This window comes from Chlamydotis macqueenii, chromosome 7 (genome assembly GCF_036417535.1).
Source record: "Chlamydotis macqueenii isolate bChlMac1 chromosome 7, bChlMac1.mat, whole genome shotgun sequence".
NCBI lineage: Eukaryota > Metazoa > Chordata > Aves > Otidiformes > Otididae > Chlamydotis > Chlamydotis macqueenii.
Window position 1 is genome coordinate 10476415 of NC_141562.1, and position 20881 is coordinate 10497295.

Here is a 20881-nt window from a genome sequence, read left to right on the forward strand (position 1 = left end):
TTTTTTAGTTTTAAGCATTTGCATTTAGAAAGGAAGAAAGAAACACTTCCTAATTATTAGTTTCAGAAAATAATTAATAGTCAAAAATTCTCAGAGCCAAGTATTATTAGCATTTGGAGGCAGAGCAGAACTTTTTCTCCTATGTTAAATTACTGTAGGGTATTTGACATCTTTCCTCCTATACTTTGCTTTTTCTTCTCTCTTTACAAAGGGGCTGAAATTACCAGAAAGCCACAAGCCTAAGGAAAGCATTTTGTCTTCAATAGTAATAAATAGCCTCTAGAGCAGATACAAAATTCAGACTCAGGAAAAATTAACTTTTGTTTTCTTTTTTTTTTTTTAAGGATTGGAAGATTTGGTTAAAGTAGGCCCTACATCCCTAACACTGGCGCTGTTAGCCGGGTAGAGCTGTTACCTTCAAGGGAAAAGGAGATAAAGCCAAACTCACAGAAAGCAGGGTCAGCATCAAAAAGAAAAATAAAATTAAAAAAACTTTGGGTGGTCTCTCTGTGTCTACATTCAGTAGAACTTTATTCTAAGCTTTAGGAAGGCTCAAGTAATACTCAGTACCACAAGCAAAGCTGGTCCAGGGACAGTTTGGTAACAGGGAGCTCCAGGGACCTCCCAAAAACACTAACCCCAACTGGAGTATCTCACTGCCAGGTATTGGTGTAGAGAAGCCAATATACATGTCTCTCAAGCAAAGACATCAAAGGCATCCATAACAAGGATCTTTAATTCTCATATCTTAGCAAAATAAGGGTAACATGGCAAAACCTTAGGGTGTATGGACAATGCAGTTATATAAGATGTTTACAGTCTCAGATTATTTTTAGTTTTAAGGCTGAATACACAAGTTCTCAAACACAAGCAGAATCTTAATTTCTTTAGCAGGAAAACCACTGGAAATATATCTGCTTTGTTTCACTTCTTAACAGTCATGGAAGATCGCACTTAAAACTACTTTTTTTGCTGTTGTTGTTCTCTTTAAATTCAAATTGTATGATGCCTGGAAGCAAATATTACTGTATCTACCTCAGATAAAAGAATAAGAAAGGAGAACTGAATAGCCTATTTTCTTTGTTCAGGTGAAGGAAATATGAAATACAGATCACAAATAACTAACATTCTTGAAATAGATTCTATTAAACATTTTGTTCAGATTATTTGAGAGATCATTAAAACAAATATTTATTTTAAATGCACAATTTTTAATTTCTCTTTTTAACTTTTTTTTATCATGCTCACATCTTTATAATACAGAAGAATGGCAATACTGGGCCAGAGGAGAAGACGATCTCTTAATCTGCTCCCCTTTCTCTGACCCTGCCTGCCAGCCAGCCCCTAGCAGGGAGAACAGGAATGGAGCATGCATGCAGGGACACCTCTTATGGCACACCCCCCTACTTTTCAACAATCTGTGGTTTCTGCATTTTTTGAGCCAGAGTTTTCCTCTGCTTCATTTTGCTGCCTTGCTCTTAACACCAGCACTGCCTTCTCTTATGTCCATTTTTCAATAATTGACCTAAATATTCATTCAAAGGACTTGACCAAACTTAAAAGCTCTGCATATGCTTGCAGTACCTCTTTGTACAAGGAAAGGGGATGAGTTCGATTAAGCTGGAGACACGGAATTATGTGAAACAGGATCCCTTTCATTTGAAAGGGATCTCCCACTCTCCCATTCTATCAGTATCTCTTCTGTCTTTGTAACAATTAGCAGCCCATAGGACACTGGAGGGCAGGTCTAAGGCTGAAGGGTAAAGGCTTTGCTGTGCTGCCTGTTACACAATCACTTCCAGTATCCTGCAAGCATCCCTGGATGCGGCTCCACTTCTTTCATCTCCAGGGGCGTGCACCTGCCTGGCTTCCGGACAACTTCAGACAGAGATGTTATTTCTATGCTTTCTCTGTTGATGAATGAGGCGGGCAACTCAGAGTTAATCCCAGCTGATAGTTGACATCGCATGTGGGAAAAGACCCGAACACGACCTGGGATTTCGCTGCACTGTCATGCCTATAGAGGAAGACAAGACTTGGCATGTCCACACTGTGACCACCTGGCAAGGGGTAGAGCAGAAGGGAGAGAGCTGGAAGCATTTAAAGTTTTAATTGTATGTTGAGTTGCAAAGTCAGAACGAGCTCAGTGCTATAGTCACTAAGATGCCTGCTTCACTAATAAAATGGCAGCTGTGTGTTTAAATTTTGTCCTTGCACCTGTTGTTGGTTACCTATGTGGGCAGAATAGCCCAAAAAGAATGTTGGGTGGGTTTTTTTTTTTAATGTTAGCAGTATTACATTAATCTTACTGACTCTATTGAACCCTATTTTCAAGAGCCTGCATTAATACAATGAGATCTACCAAATATACTTACTAACATTACAGTTTATAAGAGGAGAAGGATTTTAATGTCAGCAAAGTTTTTGATAGTGTCAAACAGAGACACAATACTTTACCTGAGACTGTGCATTGACATTGGCCCGATTTGTAACCAATACTTTGACTACTTCTGCTTGTCCAGCGAGGGATGCTATGTGCAATGCTGTGTTTCCTTTCTGAAATGAGAAAGAGCAATACTTGAAAAGAGTACAAAACTTGAGCTTGAATACGTGGCAATACTATCAAGAACATGTTCCACTTTAAAATATAGTATTTCTTGCAATAAAATACTCTTACTGAATATTTCTGATGGGTAAGTTATTCTAGAAGACATGGACAGAAACCAAGACAAGAATCTACAAATTGTTCAGTAAATCTCATTCCCTAGTAACCTGTGACATTTACTATAATCTAAAAGGTTTCTATTAAACAATTATTGAGGTCGCTTCACCAGTGGAAAATAGGCAATTTCTGCTGCAGTAATGACTGGAATCAGTTGGCCGACACTTTAGGCCCATGTCGTTGGTCTGAAAAAGAGAACAATTAGACAGGCCTGACTAACCTTTGTCGCTGCATCCACACTGGCACCTCGCTGTATCAGTTCAGAGACAACTTCTACATGTCCCTCTTTGGAAGCGAGATGGAGAGCATTCAACCCATTCTGATTAAAAAGAAGGAGGAAAAAAAAGAAAGGCAATGGAAAACATAGCAAAGATTCTCCAGCATAGCAAAATACATTTCAGGAGACAAATTATTATATCCCAGTGAGAGGACTGCCTCCAAAAACCATTTTTATGTAAACTTTACAAGAACTACATTACAAGGAAAGAGTATGAATTAAGTTGGGATATACTAGCTCTAGGGTCTCAAGCTCTGTGTGCTGTCCCATGATTTGAGGTAATACAAATGGAATGAAAGATAACGTTAAATAGTACAACATTCTTCAAGTGGAAGTAAAATGATGTCTTGGTAAGGGGTAAAAATAAAAGTTTTAACTGGATAAAACATGTAAACATGGCTTATCAAAAACACATAAGTTATCACTGACAGGAAGTGCAAATATAAAGACAGATTTGAGAAATAGTGAGAAAGGTATTTATCCAGGAAATTTGATCAAAATATTCTTCAACCTGATTTGAAATGTTGATGTCCACTCCACTTTTTAAGTAGTCGAGAGCCTTTTCCAAGTTGCCAGCTCGAGCAGCTCTCAGGTAACTTGCATTTGTGTCAGACTATAAGAAAAAAGGAAAGTCTCATTAGAAATTACAGCACAGTATAAAAACATATTTCCTTGGCAAACAAGTTACTGATGATACAACATATTGTACATACATCTAACTAGACATTAAAGGATTCCAAACTGCCTTAACAAATATGGGTCAAATCCTGCCCTCCTTGCTTAGGCGAACTCCCTCTGGTGTAAAGAGGCTGTGTGCCTGACTAGGCAGCGCAAGACTTGACTTTATTTATAGACGTGAATTATGCAGCACTGTCTAACATGCAAGGCTAGTAGCCAGGGACACATCTGGTACCCAGCATGGAAGACAAACATGGTAATGCTCAGGACAGGACTCCATGGAAACCACTCTGCTCCTTCCAAAAGTGCCACACCACCTTTAATGTTCAAGCTGAACAGACCAGACCAGTACTGTGAGATCTCACATGACAGATTTCAAAAAATCCAAAATACTCAATGTCGAAGGACCGGACTACTCGAATGAAAAAAACAAGGTTCTACAAATTAAAACATTTTAAAATTTAATGTCTAATTCAATTTTATTTTCCTCATCCTCTCTCATTTTATGGCACGTTATTTACAATATTTGCCCACATTCAGTGAAATAGACAGAAATCCCTAGGCACGGTGCCATTACCTAAACTGCATTCTACTTTTTTTCAGATCTTGCTTTAAAGATAGCTGTGCAAATTCGCTCTATGATAAGAATGTAAGGATGGCAGAAAGGATGGTGAAGTCATGAAAGAGATCACTGGAAGTAATTCCCATCCCTGAAGGGTTTTAACAACAAGTTATGCAAATATCCACCAAGGACGGTTTAGACAATGCTGATCCTGCCTTGGAGCAAGTGGAATGAACTGGGTTAGCTTTCAGGAGGGACGAATCGCATAATCTTTGATTTTATCTGTGCCATGGCTACCGCTGGCATCTTAGGTAGTCAATACATTTTTTGTGCCCTTTTCTCCATTAGTATAACAGGAATTGTCTTCCCCCTGTGTCTCCCCCCCCCGCCCCCGTATTATTTCATCATAGGCTTACATCACTACAACTTTAAGTGCTTTCTGATGCTTTTAGGGTTGTATAAATAGTGCAACAATTACCTTTATAGAAAAAATGAAAGGCAGTAACTGCTGAGAAAAATATAAAATACCCTGTTGCCAGGGTTCAGTTATTTATACAGTGCTCAAATAATTTTTTTTTTCATTCCCCATTTTCTGGACTTGCTATAGACTTCTCTCCTGTCAATGCAGCCACTGCAAACTGGATGTTCTGTTCAAGCATCGCTTCAAGCCCACCTGAAGTCACCCTCATGTGCAGGATGAAACAATCTTGGGCATAACAACAATCAAATGGTAAGCAGGTATGAAGTCTGTTTTCTTCTTTGTACCAGCACAAGCTACAAGACTGTTTACTATTACTTTCAATACAACACGCTCTCTCTTCCAAGGAGGCAACCATTACTGATGGACTCTTCGTCTTCTCACGAGTTTTTGCACATACAGCATTCCACTTTGCGATGGTAAGTTCCTAGCTTACAACCTTCCCAGATCTCAATCATTCTTCTCCAAGCATGCCATGTTGGTCATTACAAATCAACTTTTGCGATGTGCTTCTAACAAAACAGCCCCCAAACACCAATGTTTAATTAGGCTCTATCAAAAAACAAGGTGCTGCTACAAACTACATGATCAGAACTGTAAGGACTGTGGGGAAAAACAGCTGTCATGAGAGGCATGGTGGAACGCTTCCGTTTGGAAGATCAGCTGAACTGCGCAACGCAGATTATTGCAGGAGACGGGTCGTATTCTCAGTGCTAAGCAACAGCAGCCACTGGGGTAAAAAAAAACAGGTCAGCATTTTCACAGCATTACCAAAGGTACAAGGGAGGACCTCACAGACTAGGAGGGTTTTTTTCACAGCGTACTGACGTGTCCTTTTGGCCCAGTCAGCAGGCGGCCGGTAATTTACATCAGCTCTTTACAGCTGCTTCTGAGTGGGGAAGGGGCACGCAGGAAAAGCTTGTGATGGAAAATCAGTGCCCACCAGCCACGTTAACGCATGCCGGACAAGAAACGCTGCTCATATTCTAAAACGTTTAAGCCTTTCTAGTTGCTCAAACAAAATGGAGGCGGGGGTGGGGGTAGGCAGGAGGAGTGATAAATAGCTGCCATTGACATTAATAGCTGACTGCTGTTTCACTGCAGAGGGAGAGCGATGCCTATGTCTTTTAAGGACTTCTCTTGGAAGCACTTGCTTGCTAACAGGAAGACAGACAAAGGTCGAGTCACCCTTCCAGCCTGGGGATGTAGAAAAACATTTCAAATCAAGCTAGCTCAGGTGCTGCTAAGTGATGCACAAATTTGTTCCTGAAATCCCTCAAACAGTATGCCTTCCTTTGCCAGTCACCACTCAGAACTCCTTTTGCTTAAACTGTCCAGGAACATCACTGACACCAGCAGCCAGGTCACCACGCAAGCGGTAGGGCAGGTGGGGTGCTGGGCAGAGCTCCCTGCTTACCCGTCAGCCGGGGCTCTGGCCGCTCAGGCAGGGAGAGGCTCCCAGCACGAGGGGCACCCACCATACAGAAAAAGCAATGCCAACATGTGCAGGCACTGCAATGACAACTAGGCAGCACCCAGAGAAGCTGCCATCTAACAGCACGCTGGGGATAACACAAACTCTCCCACACTTCAGCTGATCTGAGTTGGCACTTCCAGTTTCCACTTTACTGGTTTCCAGTTACATGAACATGATGTGAGCTGGTAGTGTGTGAAACTGCATTAGCTGCCTTAGCAGCCAGGGTGTAACACATCCCTTTGCACTGAGAAAGGGGAAAACCTTTTTTTTCTGACCTTGGCTAAAGCTCCCAAGCCCTCAGACTGGGTTAACTCACGTCAGGCTGGTTCACTCGCCCTTTCTGGGCCACCACGCACAGAAATGTTGAGATTTGCACAGAGGTATAACAGACTGAGGTTGCACAATCGTGCAAAAAAATTCAACGAGGCTTCTGGGATTCTCTGCATCCATTACAGTCTCTGCCGTAAGCAGAAACAAGCAATAACATAAGAGAGAAAAGAAAGCCAACATCTTCGGAAACACAAAGCAATTCCAGTCTCTCTAAAGAAAGTAGCATTGCCAGCTCCCACTTTCCCTGTGACTAAGGCATTACTCCAGACCTACTCAGACAGAGAATAGTCTTACAAGCTTTTTCTGGCTTGCAAAATGCCTTGAACACCCTTGTTTTTAAGACATTCCACTTCCAAAACCAAGAAGAACCAATGAACGCTAGCCAACTTTTACAAAAGCTAAGTGTAGGGGTCAGAAAAAATTGATCAAAAACATCAAACTAAAATGTTCACAACTCAGAATCTAAAATTTTCTCTAATTTACATTTCTATATTAAGTCTAAATTAATTTTTTTTAAAAATTACTGCAATAGAGTAGGAAAATGTCATTTCCAGTTGGCACTGTTTTGTTTAAAACAAAGCCTCCTGGAGTCCCTGACAGAGCCTGTAATTGCTTCTGTACTGCTCATACAGGAGCAGCATTAGCACCCAGGCTCAAATCGCTGAAGGATTTGAAAGATCAAACAAGCGTAACAATCATGTTAATAACTATTTATCTGGATTGCCATCATGCCTGGGAGCCCATGTCAAAGGCTGATCAAGGACCTGTTCTATTCAATGCATTAAAAGATGCAGTAGGGGAAAAAAGGGTTTTAGGTTTCCAGCCAAGGCTCAGGACAGCCACACAGGTAAGTGCTCCTGCTGTGGGTAACTACTCTTGAGATACCCACTGCCACGCTCCACACTAGCTGGCCTCCAAAAGGCAAACCCCACACAGACGGCACGTCTACAGGACACGTCCTTAACAGACCTCATAAAAACTTTCTCCAATTCTAGTTACTTAAACCTCAGTATTCCTGAGAGAGACATTCCATACGCTAGCAATCTATTCAGATCCCTTTTTTTTTAATTTTTTTTTTTTTTGTAATCCATCCCAACATGATGAAAACCGTAATTGGCTTTTGATTCTCCACCATCTTGACAAATATCAAGAGAACAAAAGGCATGGGACATACACCAAAGCACCCTGAACCTTAGATGTTCTTGCAGTCAGCCACAAAGATTGCAGCCCTTTCCGTGCGTTTGCCCAGGATTCCTGTTGTCAGGCTGTGTCCCTGAAGCCTTTCCCCTGCTGCACTCCCTGGGGATGCTACTTTTTCAATCTCTATATCCATACTCAAATTAAAAAATCAAGATCCTTACAAGTGTTTTAATTTTTGGAAAGACAGGTCTCAAATCCTGTGCACAGCGTTTAGTTCTGGAATGGCCATCCAGACAGTATTTCATAAACAGTGGATTTACCAGAGTGCCAGTATGAATGTGTGCATAATATCAAGCTTTTTCTTCACAGATGGCACGACTTCTCCCTCCTCCCCCTCATACTTTCCTGGAAGAAAAAGGGACTACTTCTAATTTTAAGAAATGCATAAATGCAGATGATTGGCTAATGAATGCTGGTTTTATGCAATGTGTACTTCTTTTAAATGTGTGTATTCCCCTTTAACATACTATGCTATAAAAGTTCAATTCTCTAATGTAAAGCAGGCTGGTGAGCTTGCAGACTGCGAGCTGCCGGCAGCCCACAACAGGTTTTCCAGTCTGGAGCTCATTTCCACAGCCTTCATCCTGGAGACATCTCTGGAAAGGGCCAAGGCTGGATAAGCCGTGCTTGTAGCAGTGCTCTGCTTCCCAACCTTCTACCCCAAGGTCCCCTAGTCCTGCCGCATGAGGGATGGCAGAGCTGGTTACACGCAGGGGTAAGACCTGAGAACTGTTTCCCCATTTTGAGGAAAAGCAACGTGAGTTAAACACATTTCTATTGCAGGAAAGAATAACTCCTAAGTCACTTGGATATTATCTCAAGCCCTCCATTTTATAACAGAAAATGCTGATGCTGACTCATGCTAGCAAATGTGTATTCATGATCTTTTTCTCCATGTGCTCCCAGTGAAGAAAGAAACTATCCAGCATGAGTAAAGGCAGAAACCGCTAGGAAATGTGCACAGACTGTCAAACCAGGGTCTGACCTGGCTTTTCCATGGGACTAGAGACGGTCTGGGTCCTCTCAGAAAATGGAGAATATTTATTATTTACTGAAACCTCAAAAGTGCAAAGCTATTCTTTTCAATATGCACAGCCCCCCCCCGACTCATGCTATTTTTATTATGCTCATCTCTCTTGCCTTTGTGTTCTGCTTACCGTGGCTTCTTTTTCAGATTAAAAATCCAGTCTTTTTTTTCGCATTGGGAGCAGGGTTTTGTTTTTCACTCCATCTTTAACAGTAGCTGTTGTGAAGGGAAACCCCCAGCAGGTTCCCATTGTGCTGGAGCAGGATAGATTCTGGCTTGAGTCCCAACAGAAAGATGCTAACCATGCCCAACATTTGTTGTGGGGGGAGGCAATGACCTCGTTTTAAGAGATGAGCTTATGTTACTTCCATTTGAGAACGTGCTCAACAAAACTAACATTGCAGCAGCATGAGAGGATCTGAGGAAACAGATTATAACATTTTTCCTTAGTTTGATAAGGGTGGGCTTACTGCAACTGATGGCTTTTTTTTTTTTTTTTTGGTCAGTAAGGCTCAACTCTGATGGGCACTAAGCACTACAGTGGAAACTGGAGGACCTTGGCATTTCTTAGATTTTGCTTCTATGTTAATTTAGAATTACCCTCCAAGTAAACATGTTACACTCACTTGGTAAGGGATGAAGTTTTATTTCAAATAAACCATACTGGCCAGTTAACAGCAATGCCTGAACCACGTGAAATAAACCAGTCATATAATTTTCTTAGGGAAACTCTTCATCAATCCTCCAAGTGGCTGTATCATCTCTATCTCCCTACCACCTCATAACTAAATCTGTACTAAAAAAAATTCACGTGTATCTTCTTTATTAGAAAGGGGGCTGGTTGTACTGGATGAGAGGACGATCGTTTTTGTGCAGCTACAGCTGTTCTCATGCTTTACATACCATACTGCCATACGTGTTTTTTTTTCTGATAAGAATGTGACAACCTGGGGCGAACTGCAGTTCTGCTGTTAATTATCCTTCAGAGAGATGCTTTTGGGACCACAGCCCTAAACACAACCACAAGGCAACAGGAAAAGCTTCTTTTCTACTGCCTGACAGTTCAAAGGAAACATCTTTTGGCTAGTGAAGGCTAGCTATTTTAAATATGATGAAAGAATGAGGAATGATTTAATTATTGGCTGAAAACAAAAAAAAAATATATATACCTCTAATTGTTTTCCCAATCATGTAACTTAATCATCAGGTTGCTTTGATCATATTACTGTATTGTGCATGATAGAGCAGCCAAAAATATTATACTATTTGGAATGTCCCCATAACTGGCCCTATTCCAACTACATAACCACGTTTTCCACAAGTTAAAAACTACACTAGTTTCAAGCTGTCTGAAACCCCTCTTCTTGGTCATGCCAGTGGAGACTAAACCACCTCATGCTTCTGCAAAGATTGCATGTGAGTCTACAATCAACTGTATTTGCAACAACTGAGGCACTATCCCTGCACATCTGTCAATCTTAACATGCTTGTAGAGAAAATAAAATATTTCTTGAAAATCACATATTTAAACTGCTCAAAACCCAGTGGAAGACACATTTTAGATTCAGCTCCTTCTTTCTAAAAATCCTTGACCAAACCAGGAAAACACCCAAGCAAACAAATAAGCCTCTTCCCTTGCTAGACCACAAGACAAGGTGCAGGTTTAGTGTACACCTGCACCTCTGACGTGCAGGTTTAATGTATACCATTTTCAAGACCGCTTGCCCCACTCTACCTGTTAGAGCTGTTAGAGTCTGTCTTGGCAAAATGCTGAATCTGTCCTCACTGTTACCGCTGACAATGAACCACCTGCATTGCAGTGGAAGGTGGCTGAAAAGGACACAGAGACTGAGATGCCAATGAAGGCAGATACCAGAGCATTTCACAGCTTCCAGTAAAAGTGGTGTTTATCATTCCCTTAACAGCATCAAGAGGCCTAGAACAAGTTGTTTGCCTGCAATGGCAAACATCTCCTGTGAAGCTACGACACACCTTTCTTACTGTACAAGTTGCTTTGACTTTACATACGCAGTCTTCTCCAGCAGACTGTAAATCTAGTCAGTCCTGTGACTTATGACGCAACTAATCCAGCCCCACCTGTCTTTAAACGCCTGAATGACTGCTTCCTAGGAAAGTTCAAGCACAAGATAGAAGTGAAAAGTAGCTGTTATTCTTTGGATTCTCTACAACGAGCAAAGGGAGTTGTGATTTCCAGGGCACGCAAGACACAAACAGAGCTAGATAGGAAACCCTTGCCTAACATGCACATGTGATGCGTATAACACATGGAACATAACATCCCAGTTGAAAAGGCCCCTAAAGCAGTCATCTTCATATTATTTGCTTGTCATCACAGATATTAAACAAATATAGAATGATTTAACTGCAATTCTAACAAAATTAACATCTGACAACCCAAAAGAAAACACCTGAACAGAGATCAAACCCAACCACAGGGGCAATGTTCAGATAGGAGGCGAGGGTCTATGCCACTTCCAATACGCTCTGCCAGTTTAGACAGATGAGGTTTTGAGATTTTGAAACATGAGTTTGATGCGTCAGCTTCACCTGAAGACTTTATGAAAACGTTTACTAGTATTAATATGCTAAATTTGTAACACCAAAAGCAAGATTCTCATTTCCCACGACTACAAAAGTCAATGTATACCTGCACAACACATGCAATCTTTCTAATTATGCATGAACTACAAATCATAAGAATTATTTTCTTTTAACGGGAAAAGAAGATTCCTGTAATACTGACTTTTCAGCTATCAGACTGCCCTGTATGAAAAGACAAACTTGAATGACACAGTAAATTGGACACACTCTGTCCAAGATCCTAAAACGAGTAAAATCACTGGTTTCACCAGTGAATCCCTGCATTCCATTAGAAGTGCACAATCAGGCAAAGAACAAGGCCCTTTGTGACCAGCTCACACTAATAATCAGTGAAAAGGATATGATACACTTGAAAGCAAAAAAATTGAGCATCTAAAATTCAAGATTCACTCCGCACGCTGACAGCCTCAACTTCTGGAAGTTTATTTCAAACTCTGGGAAGAAACTCCTGAGCCTGTACTGACTCATCTCTCACTCTCTAAAGTTTTCCTATCATACACTTCCAAGTGAAAAATAAATCACTGCCTTTCATAACTGCTACCACAGTCACAAAGAGCTAGAGCAAGGCTGGATGTGCTTCGAGGGTTTCTTCTTGTGTTTATATTCACCTGAAGATAATAACTCTCTTATATGTCAAGCTCGATGAGATGCCATTGATCTCCTCCCTGCTATTTTTCTCTCAGAAACTGACTACCCAATGAGCATGGAGATAATTTCAGCCCATCTCAGGCTCAAATTTAAAGCCATTTCCATGCCAAAGTCACATTCTTCAGATCACTGCATGAATTATATGAGATGGTCCACCTCCTGTTCTCTGTGTGCATCTGATTTCAGAATCAGGACCCAGAAAAGAAAGGAAAAAAAATTCAACAATCCTCTTCAAAACATTTTTTAAAGCATATTTATTTGTCTGTCATTTCAGATGGGGGAAAAATAGCATAAACCTAAATCAGATAATATTGCTGATTTTAGAGAGAGAGATTTTATTCACTCAAAATGAGCTCTCTGCAAAAATATTATGTAAATATGATTCAATTAGATGTGGTGAAGTGGAAGTTACTGGTAATAAAGTGGAGCAAACTGCATGTCAGTCCAAGTGTAATGCACAAAAGTATTCCCTAAAAATACTGTTGTTATCAAGCTACAAGAACTATAGACAATGAAAATTTACACTTCTGTAGGATTAAGAGACATTTGAAAGGCTAGTTGTAAAGTGCTTTACTAGAGTTTAAAAGCATTTGACACTGTTCGGGATCCTTACAGGAATTACAAACCTGTATCAGTCTGTAAGTGCCAACGTAAAGGTTTCCTAGCAGGGATTATGACCTCTGTCAGAAGAAAAGAACCTCTTCCAGTTTACACACTTGAATACTTTGTTGAAGAGAGTCTCAGCTGGAAAAGCCCATGTAGCTCACCTGACAGATACTGAATCTGAAGGGTCAGTGGAAATTATCTAAAGAGCTTCCAGGTACCGAGAGGGACTCCTTGGGCCAAATTTGCAACACAGCCATAAACCTGGTAACACTCAGTTCTGCAGGGCCAGTTAGATGCATTGCATGAGCTTCACAGCAGTTTTCCTTAGGAGAGCTTGTAATATTTACAGAACTATCTGTAACCTCTTTGTAGATCCACTGTGAAATATATATGCCCTGGTGCAATGGGAAAGAATCAATGGAACCAATAAACCAAAGGATTCCAACATCTCCCTAGAGCCAGAGACTGGCTGAGGTAGTTTTGGTTGTTCCGGAGGAGAAAAACCTAGCTAGCAATTCTCAGACTCATGAGGGCAACAGCACGCAGGAGAGTTACAGTTCTCAAATGCAGGAGCTGAGCGACCTTGTCAGGAGACAATTTTAAGCTTGGTCTGGAGATGTGCGAGACCTTTCAGAGAATACCATCAGTGAATACCCTGGGCTGTGTTGGCTTGGCGACGTTCTTCTACAAGAGCTAAATTTCCCTGCTGACCATAACCTCTTGTATTTTCTTCTCTATTTGATTCTGCTATCGTGGAAATGGCCCAGTAACTCCAGACCCGTTCTGTAACTCACTGCATTACTATAAACTGCAGAGGGAAGGCAGAGCAAACCAGAGCAGGTGTTACACACACTGCTGTGTTCTACTGTCAGAAACACTGAGGAAAACTTTTCTTTCTCCTGAACGTGATGCAATATGATGTGGACAGCAGCACTATGTGGCCCACACAGAGTGGTGGGGCTCGACAGAGGAGAGCCACCAGCCTCCACGTTTCCCAGCCCTCCCTTTCTCCTCCTCCTCTGTGATTAAACACTGACATTCACTGTAACAGATTTGTGAAATGGCATAGAAAGTTCTGTGATAGCATTTGTTGGGGCTGTCTAGATGAAATGTATTCAATGGCACACGCAGCAAACGTAAATTAGTTTACAAAGCGTTTTGTTCCTCACTCTGCATATTCCAGATCTGAGCATTTACTCAGATTCTAATGGGAAAATTGGAATCTCAGGCCAAGCACCAAAGTCTGTGAGTAAAAACTACAAATCAGAGCCCTACAATTGTTATCAGGAATTTTAAACTAGAATCAAGTACTGACTTTAAATATACAATTCTGTTTTGAAACAAGAGGGGGAATATAAACCACCAGTGGGACAAGGCTGGGATCAGGATTTAAAAGTACAAACAGGATAAAAACAGTAAGTAACAGTGAGAGCAGTCTTAGCTGCATGGGATCTTCGAGGTGAACAGAGCGGGAAACAAAACACAACATAGCTCAATTTTGTTCTTAAAGTCAGGAGAAATTACCAAATATAAAGATAAATCACTGCAGAGTAGATGGGTCCGTTCTCACAGAATCACTGTGCAGTTACAGAACTGAACTAGGATTTTTCTGGCTTTCAAAGCCACTGTGTACTAGAGAGCTGGAATTTTGTAGAAGAACCCTGATGATCTGAACATCATGGGAGAGACTTATACTTTTTTTACAAAAATAAAAACAACAGAACTATTTGAACTAGTCTTAACTAGACTTCATAGTTTATTTTCATCTGAAAATCACCACTGTTTCCTAGCATCAGCATAAAGTATGTTTGCAAAAAAAATCATTGTTTAATTGAAGAACATAATGATATTTCACTACTGAATTAACACTTCTCAAACAGGGCTAAAAGACTTTACCATTTAATAAACACAGACTCTTAATTAGTTTTTAGTTTAACCATTAAAGCGAAGATCAGTTTATTACATGCTTACAGAAATAAGCTCTGGCCACCAACCCTGCCTATACAGTTATCTCCCCTGGTATTTGATGATAGAATAAGCCATTACTGTACAATGTTAATTAAAGCATCACTTTTGAATAGCAAATCTACAGGATAAACATGCAGTGAAGTACAGCTTCTTTCTCCCTTACACCTAAAACATACATGACAACCTATAGAGTACAGAGGCATACATGGAATGAAATCAGAATTTGCCACAAACAACATTAGCAAAAAAAAACTTTCAGAACAATGTATTCTGTACCCCTTCTCCATAGCTCAACTCCATTTCAAATACCTAGCACACCTTCAATAAACAAGGAGTGTATCTATTAACAGGAAGAACACTTTCTATGCAACTTCTAATAAAACCCCATAAAGCAGGAGGAAATACCGTTCTGTAGCAACACGCAGGGGCAGAGCACACTGCAGACCAGCACGTTGCCGACGCCATGTCCTGACGGCAGCAAGATTTCCAGTTTGCCCTACACTTCACACTGTTGCATATAGAAACCAGCAGGATTGCATCCAGTTCTCTACTATTGGGGCTCACAGAAAGCATCAGATGATGTTTATGACCCTGAAGACTGATATTACTCTGCTAAAAACCCAAGACAGACTAAATAATATTCTCAGGACTGAAAAAAAAGAAAATAGTTAGATCAAGTACCATAAAATCTCTGAATCTAACAAAGCCTTCTCCTATGAGAAACTGCTTCATGAAGAAAATCCCCCAAATGAATGTTTTCATAGTTTTGAACTTACTGGTGGAAATGAATTTACAAACAAAAATAGCAACACCAGAAAACAAACAGAGTTTCAAAGATGTTTTTTAACAGGGAACAACACCCCAGTCCTGTGTTGACAGCAAGTAAACAACAACATACACACCTAAGAGAACTCACTGCAGTATTTTCTCAGACCACAAAACTATTGCTGAGATGGAAAACAGCCAGTAAACTGCTGGGTGCTAACATCAGTAATATGTTAGCTAACTAAAAAAAAAATACTGCCATTAATTGGTACTTCCACAAAGCTTGGCACAATCAGTAGTAATAATACAATATTGCACTTTCCCGGGAAACCGGTATTTTAATTCTGCAGTAAAGCAACCTGGAGAACAAGTGTTTAAACTTTTTGGGTTTTAACTGATGTGAATAACTCGAGCTATTGAAGAACCTCAGAGCCAAGTTCACCGACTCCAGGGATGTCATTTCACAGCAGCTCACTCACTTGAGGAATTTTTAAATGACCCCGGGAGCACCTCGGAGGTCACTGGGAATACCCCTGAGAGCAAGAGTGATACCGGTGCCTCCTTACAGGTCACTACTGGCATAGTAGCTGCAGGCTCCTCTTGAAGCTTAACTGACCCAATGGATTGTCAGTAGAAGAGGTGTGTTATTTGATCAATACACCTTAAATGCACAGATTTCAGTTAACATTTTCAAAATATACTAGCTTTGATAAAACACTTCAGTGAAGAAAATTGTTACGTATATCTAGGTTACCTAAGGCCCTGATCACAGAACAAAACATTACAAAATGTTTCTGCAATTTTAATCAGTGTCTTCTACAGAGCGTCCTGAACAGAACACAGCCATTGGTAAGGAGAGAGAGAACAAATAATTCCATATACCATTGACTGCCGCCTCAGCCTATACCGTAACCCAACTGTCAGAACACAAAATACACCAAACAAGCCAAAACGCACCTCTTCCTAATTCCAGCTTTGTCTCATACAATCAAAGACTTAAAACACTAATACAAGAAAGTCTATATGCAGATTTCACTCTTATTTCAGAATCCACAAATGCTTACTTGTTCTGGAAAGTATTCTCCCTCTTCCACTGCCATTTTCTGTGGCCAGATATGAAACCTGATGACTCAATTACTTAACACTTTGGACACTGCACCATTGCTAAAAATAGCAGCCTCAGGAAGTGGTTTTCTCTTTTTTTTTTTTTAATTTTTTTTTTAAAAAAAAAAAAACAACAAAGCACAGTCACTTGTTAGACTTCCCTTGGCTATTTAAATGGCAAAGAACAAGTGACTGTAAGACTGTTAAGTTAGTAACGGAGTGTGTCCCAGGATTCCTGGCTCACTTACCATATTTGCTGCCTCCAATCATTCCCCGTGTATGTAATCATGATCTGTGGAATACCCAAAATAGCTGCAGCATCAGCTGATCAGAAAACCACCGCTGCTTGGAATCACTCATGAAACAAGCTTTTGTCATTCTGCTTATCAGCTCTTTCTAATGCAGACTACTTTGAACTATTTCTAAAGGCAACAATAACATCATTTTACACTCTGTGTGTTTTGAATACCACATATGCCTGCCTCCTATTCCATGGTAATTTTATATTTATTCAGATTTTCTGATGTCTAATTATGATAGATTTGTGACATTGGTTCTAGAGGCTACTTTTCTGAACCAAAAGGCTGCTCTTGCTATACTTCAAGTTCCTGAACTGGAGAGATTAAAAGCAGTACCAAGAGCAAAATCATTTTGCTTCAGAGGGAAGCCCAGAGAGAGGTTCATGATTTCAGTAAAGCAGACCTCTTCCTTTTCAGTGAAAGCTACTGCCAGCAGCAAGAATCTTCTGCATGCTTCCCTACAGTTACTTACATTAGGAGTGGCTTTAAAGAACGTCCACCTTCTGCGAAAGGGAATATTGAAATCTCTTCAGTTCACCACAAGTACCTGCACAGCATGCATCGCGCTTGCCTATTAGACATCTCGCCTCACGCACGCGAGCTGCACAACAATATTCACTGATAAAGAACAAAAAAGCATAAGGGGGGAAAAGAAAATAATCAAGGTCTAATATTTTTGTCAGACAAGATAATGCCCAATGTTTCATTTGTCTATGAAAGGAAATAATCTATATGTAAATTATTATAAGAAAAATTTCAAATTTTCAAAAACCATTTCTCTATATTTTATATTTGCATCAACTAGAGCCCAGCCACCAGGTAGTAGCTCCCTGCTCTTGGGTTATAACACAGAGCTTGCTTCTAATTTTCTATGTAACATCTTTCAGAAGGTGCAAAATTTGAGGCCCCAGTGTACCACTAAATGAATACTGTAGGCCTCACACTCAGGGGACCCAGTGTGAAATGACTTCATTAATGTCACGGAGGATACACTCTATTAACAACTACTCTGCTTCTGCAAGTTTTTGCTTATGGCATCATAGTGTCTGTGACCAAGACCTACTTCTGCCACTGGCTAACTACAAAGAAGCTAACAGCTATCTGTAGAGGTGGAGGAGCTTTCCACCTTGATTTAAATACAAGACGATGACCAAGTCAGTTCAAATGAATTTACCTCACTGACATATCTGCACAGAGTTCCCTGTAGCAGAGACTTCAGTCGCCTGCACGGCAGCTACCTTGGCAATGTGGTTATTGCAAGCTGCCACAACAATACGGAGCATCCCGAGATGCTCAGCTTCAAAAGCTGAATTTTGATTTAGCATTACTATTTGTTTGAGGCCTGAGAACTCAAATTTCAAAACAATAAAAGGAAACAGCCCAGTTCTAGAAACCCAAGAGCACAGTTACTATCATAGAATCACAGAATGGTTTGGGTTGGAAGGGACCCTTAAAGGCCATCAAGTCCAATCCCCCTGCAAGCAGCAAGGACATCTCCAACCAGATCTGGTTGCTCAGAGCCCCCCTTTTTAACCTTGTGGATTAGCGTTACAGCGTTCAGGATGATTTCTCATGTGCATGCTATTAATAAGGAGTAATAAAGGAAAGGCTCAATACTAATGGAAAAACCAACTTGTTATAGACTTTGGGTAAAATTTTCAAGATCCTTTCGTTACTTTGCATCTGAATCACATGAACTGCAAATTCCTACAGTCATTCCCAGCTTGGGGAAGAGAAAGGGCGTTGGATACAATCATGTAATAAGTAGATATGCAAGGGTGAAAAAAAAAAAATATCAACAATCAATCTCCTGCCCTCCTTGAAAAAGAAAAAACAAAACAAAACAAAACCCCTTTACAATCTGATTAAAATGGTAGATTTGGTACAGATGGAGGATTCTTTTAAACAGAATAGTGGAAATGTCCTTTTACATTATCACTACTGTGTTCCCCAACCAGATGGGGTGCTTATGATTACTGGCTTGGAAGTGACTTGCAAACAAAGCAACACATGGCAGAATTCAGCAGAAAGAAAAACATGGTTTGACATGAGACACAAACAATATAAATATCTTCCCAAGAATGGAAAAGACAAGCTGAAATAGTTTACACCGTAATCTGGAGCTACTGATCCAGATTTTACAAGAAGAATTTTTTTTTTTTTTCCCCTGAAACTGCAGTAGAGGACATTTCAGACAGTTCAGAAAGCTGAAGAGTCAGCTGAAGCCAGTCAGAACAGGGGATTTATAGCCCTGTGGTATTTCAGGCACCCTGTTCAGAGAACAAATGGTTGACAAATAGCATCAGTACAGATGTGTGCTTACGCAGCTTACACCTACAAAGGGTCCTCAGTTTTAGAAACTTCTTATATCACAGAAACCCATGGTAATATTTGAGATATTTAATATAATTGCCTAAAATTCTGTTCTAGTCATTAAAATAATGGCCGTGTGCCCCAAATGAGACTTTTAAACTGCAGTTCAAGTGCAGACATTGCAAAGGCTGTGTACAGTAACCAGATGTTCACAAACCAGTCCCCTGAGACTCACAGATCACAGGTTCATATACAAAGCCAGGACAGACACATATTGCATGCAAGAAGAGAGGCATAGGCTCATTGGACAGAGACTCCCCAGTTGTTGCATCTAAGAGACCCCATCTTAAACTTGTCACACTTAACCTCTATGGATAGCTACCAGGCTTTTACAAAGCTACTACCAAGACAAAATGCCCATTTACTCATTTATACTTTAACTGTGAAAATTGTTGACGTTGACAACATACAGCCACAGGGAAAAAAAAAAGTCATTTCCTAATTATAAAATGCCAAAACAATCAGCATAATTTGCGTATGACTTTTTTTTTTTCAATCTGCCTGTTCAGCCACCATCCGTCATGAAAACATTCTACACTTGATATACCATTCAAATGCTGCCAGCTCAGATCACCTGCTAAAACACCCACAGAATTAGAAATCTATAGTCAGAAGCATACATTCTCTTTCAACAATAGAAAAAAAAAATATATAAAATAAGGATAGGAGAACAATCCTCCAAGCATTAAGTTGAGATCACACAGCAAGACGATGACACACACTTTTTCTCCACAAAAAAAAAAAAAAATCTACTTTATGCTCCTGTGTAATCTATTGCACTTGAATAGAAAGTATCTATAAAATCTACAAATCCCTTAGGTTTTTTTTTCCTTAACTTTGACAAGGATATTCATCTGCCATCACACCAAATAATCTAAAGCTCTGAAGAACCAAAAAAAAAAAAAATCTTGTAACTTCTGCTACAAGACACTTAAAATTTCTCTTTAAAGTCTGTGGTCTCAACCTTTTCTTCCTCAGCAGCAGCTAGGATCAAACCTCAGAGACTGAAATGCGATCACTTTTAAGGGATAACCTGCAGTAATTTTTCAGAGATCTCCAAACACTTTGAAACAGCATGCCTCGAAGCCAGCCGTGCTGCGACCTGTGAAATTCAGCATGTTACAGATACTCAAAATGCCCATGAAAGACACACACCAAAGCTCTACAGTGTTTACTCTGTCAAGATCCGTAACAGCTCCTGTTACCTCACCGTCAACACTTCATCTCTCCAGTATATGCTGCTTTCAATAGCAGGGCCTTGGGATTACGGACTAAAATAAGCGATACACGTATGGTATGAGTGGTATGCCCAAAGCATCTGAACTGCTATCTATAAAACCACTTCAAATTCCATTTTTTAACCCTGTATTGTTCCCTTAAACTATTAGTTTACATATTTCCAGTCTGCCCTGCTAATCACCTCAAGCTTACTGAAAAAGCACTTTTTGTTTCATTTTCATCTGTTAGCTGTGGTTTTTGTGCCCAAGTTCTAAAGTTTCTTTAACTTCCAGTGACCATGGGGCTAAAACATCAGCCAGCTGTCCCCAGGGAACAGGAACAACTGCAGCCAAGTGGAATAGAAACTGTTAGATAATCCCAAACTTCCTGTCCAAAAAGGACTTGTCCAAACCTGACCCAAACGGACCATTCAAGGCTTCCACCACTGAGACTTCAGCAATTTCTCTTCCTCCTTCAACACATTGTCTCTACTCGAAAAGGTATATCTTCTCCCTGTATCCTAGAGA

The 20881-nt window shown here is 40.3% G+C and overlaps 1 protein-coding gene across 2 annotated transcripts in view; it reads right to left on the reverse strand.

Moving 5' to 3' along the window:
* ANK3 (ankyrin 3) overlaps positions 1–20881 on the reverse strand; it is a 303571-nt gene that overhangs the window by 144040 nt on the left and 138650 nt on the right. For both annotated transcript variants that reach the window (XM_086752006.1, XM_086752005.1), the window contains exons 2-4: positions 3511–3612; positions 2943–3041; positions 2458–2556 (exon numbers count right to left, since the gene is read on the reverse strand). In XM_086752006.1, coding sequence (XP_086608132.1) covers positions 2458–2556; positions 2943–3041; positions 3511–3612 — 300 coding nt within the window. The remainder of the gene's footprint in view (positions 1–2457; positions 2557–2942; positions 3042–3510; positions 3613–20881) is intronic.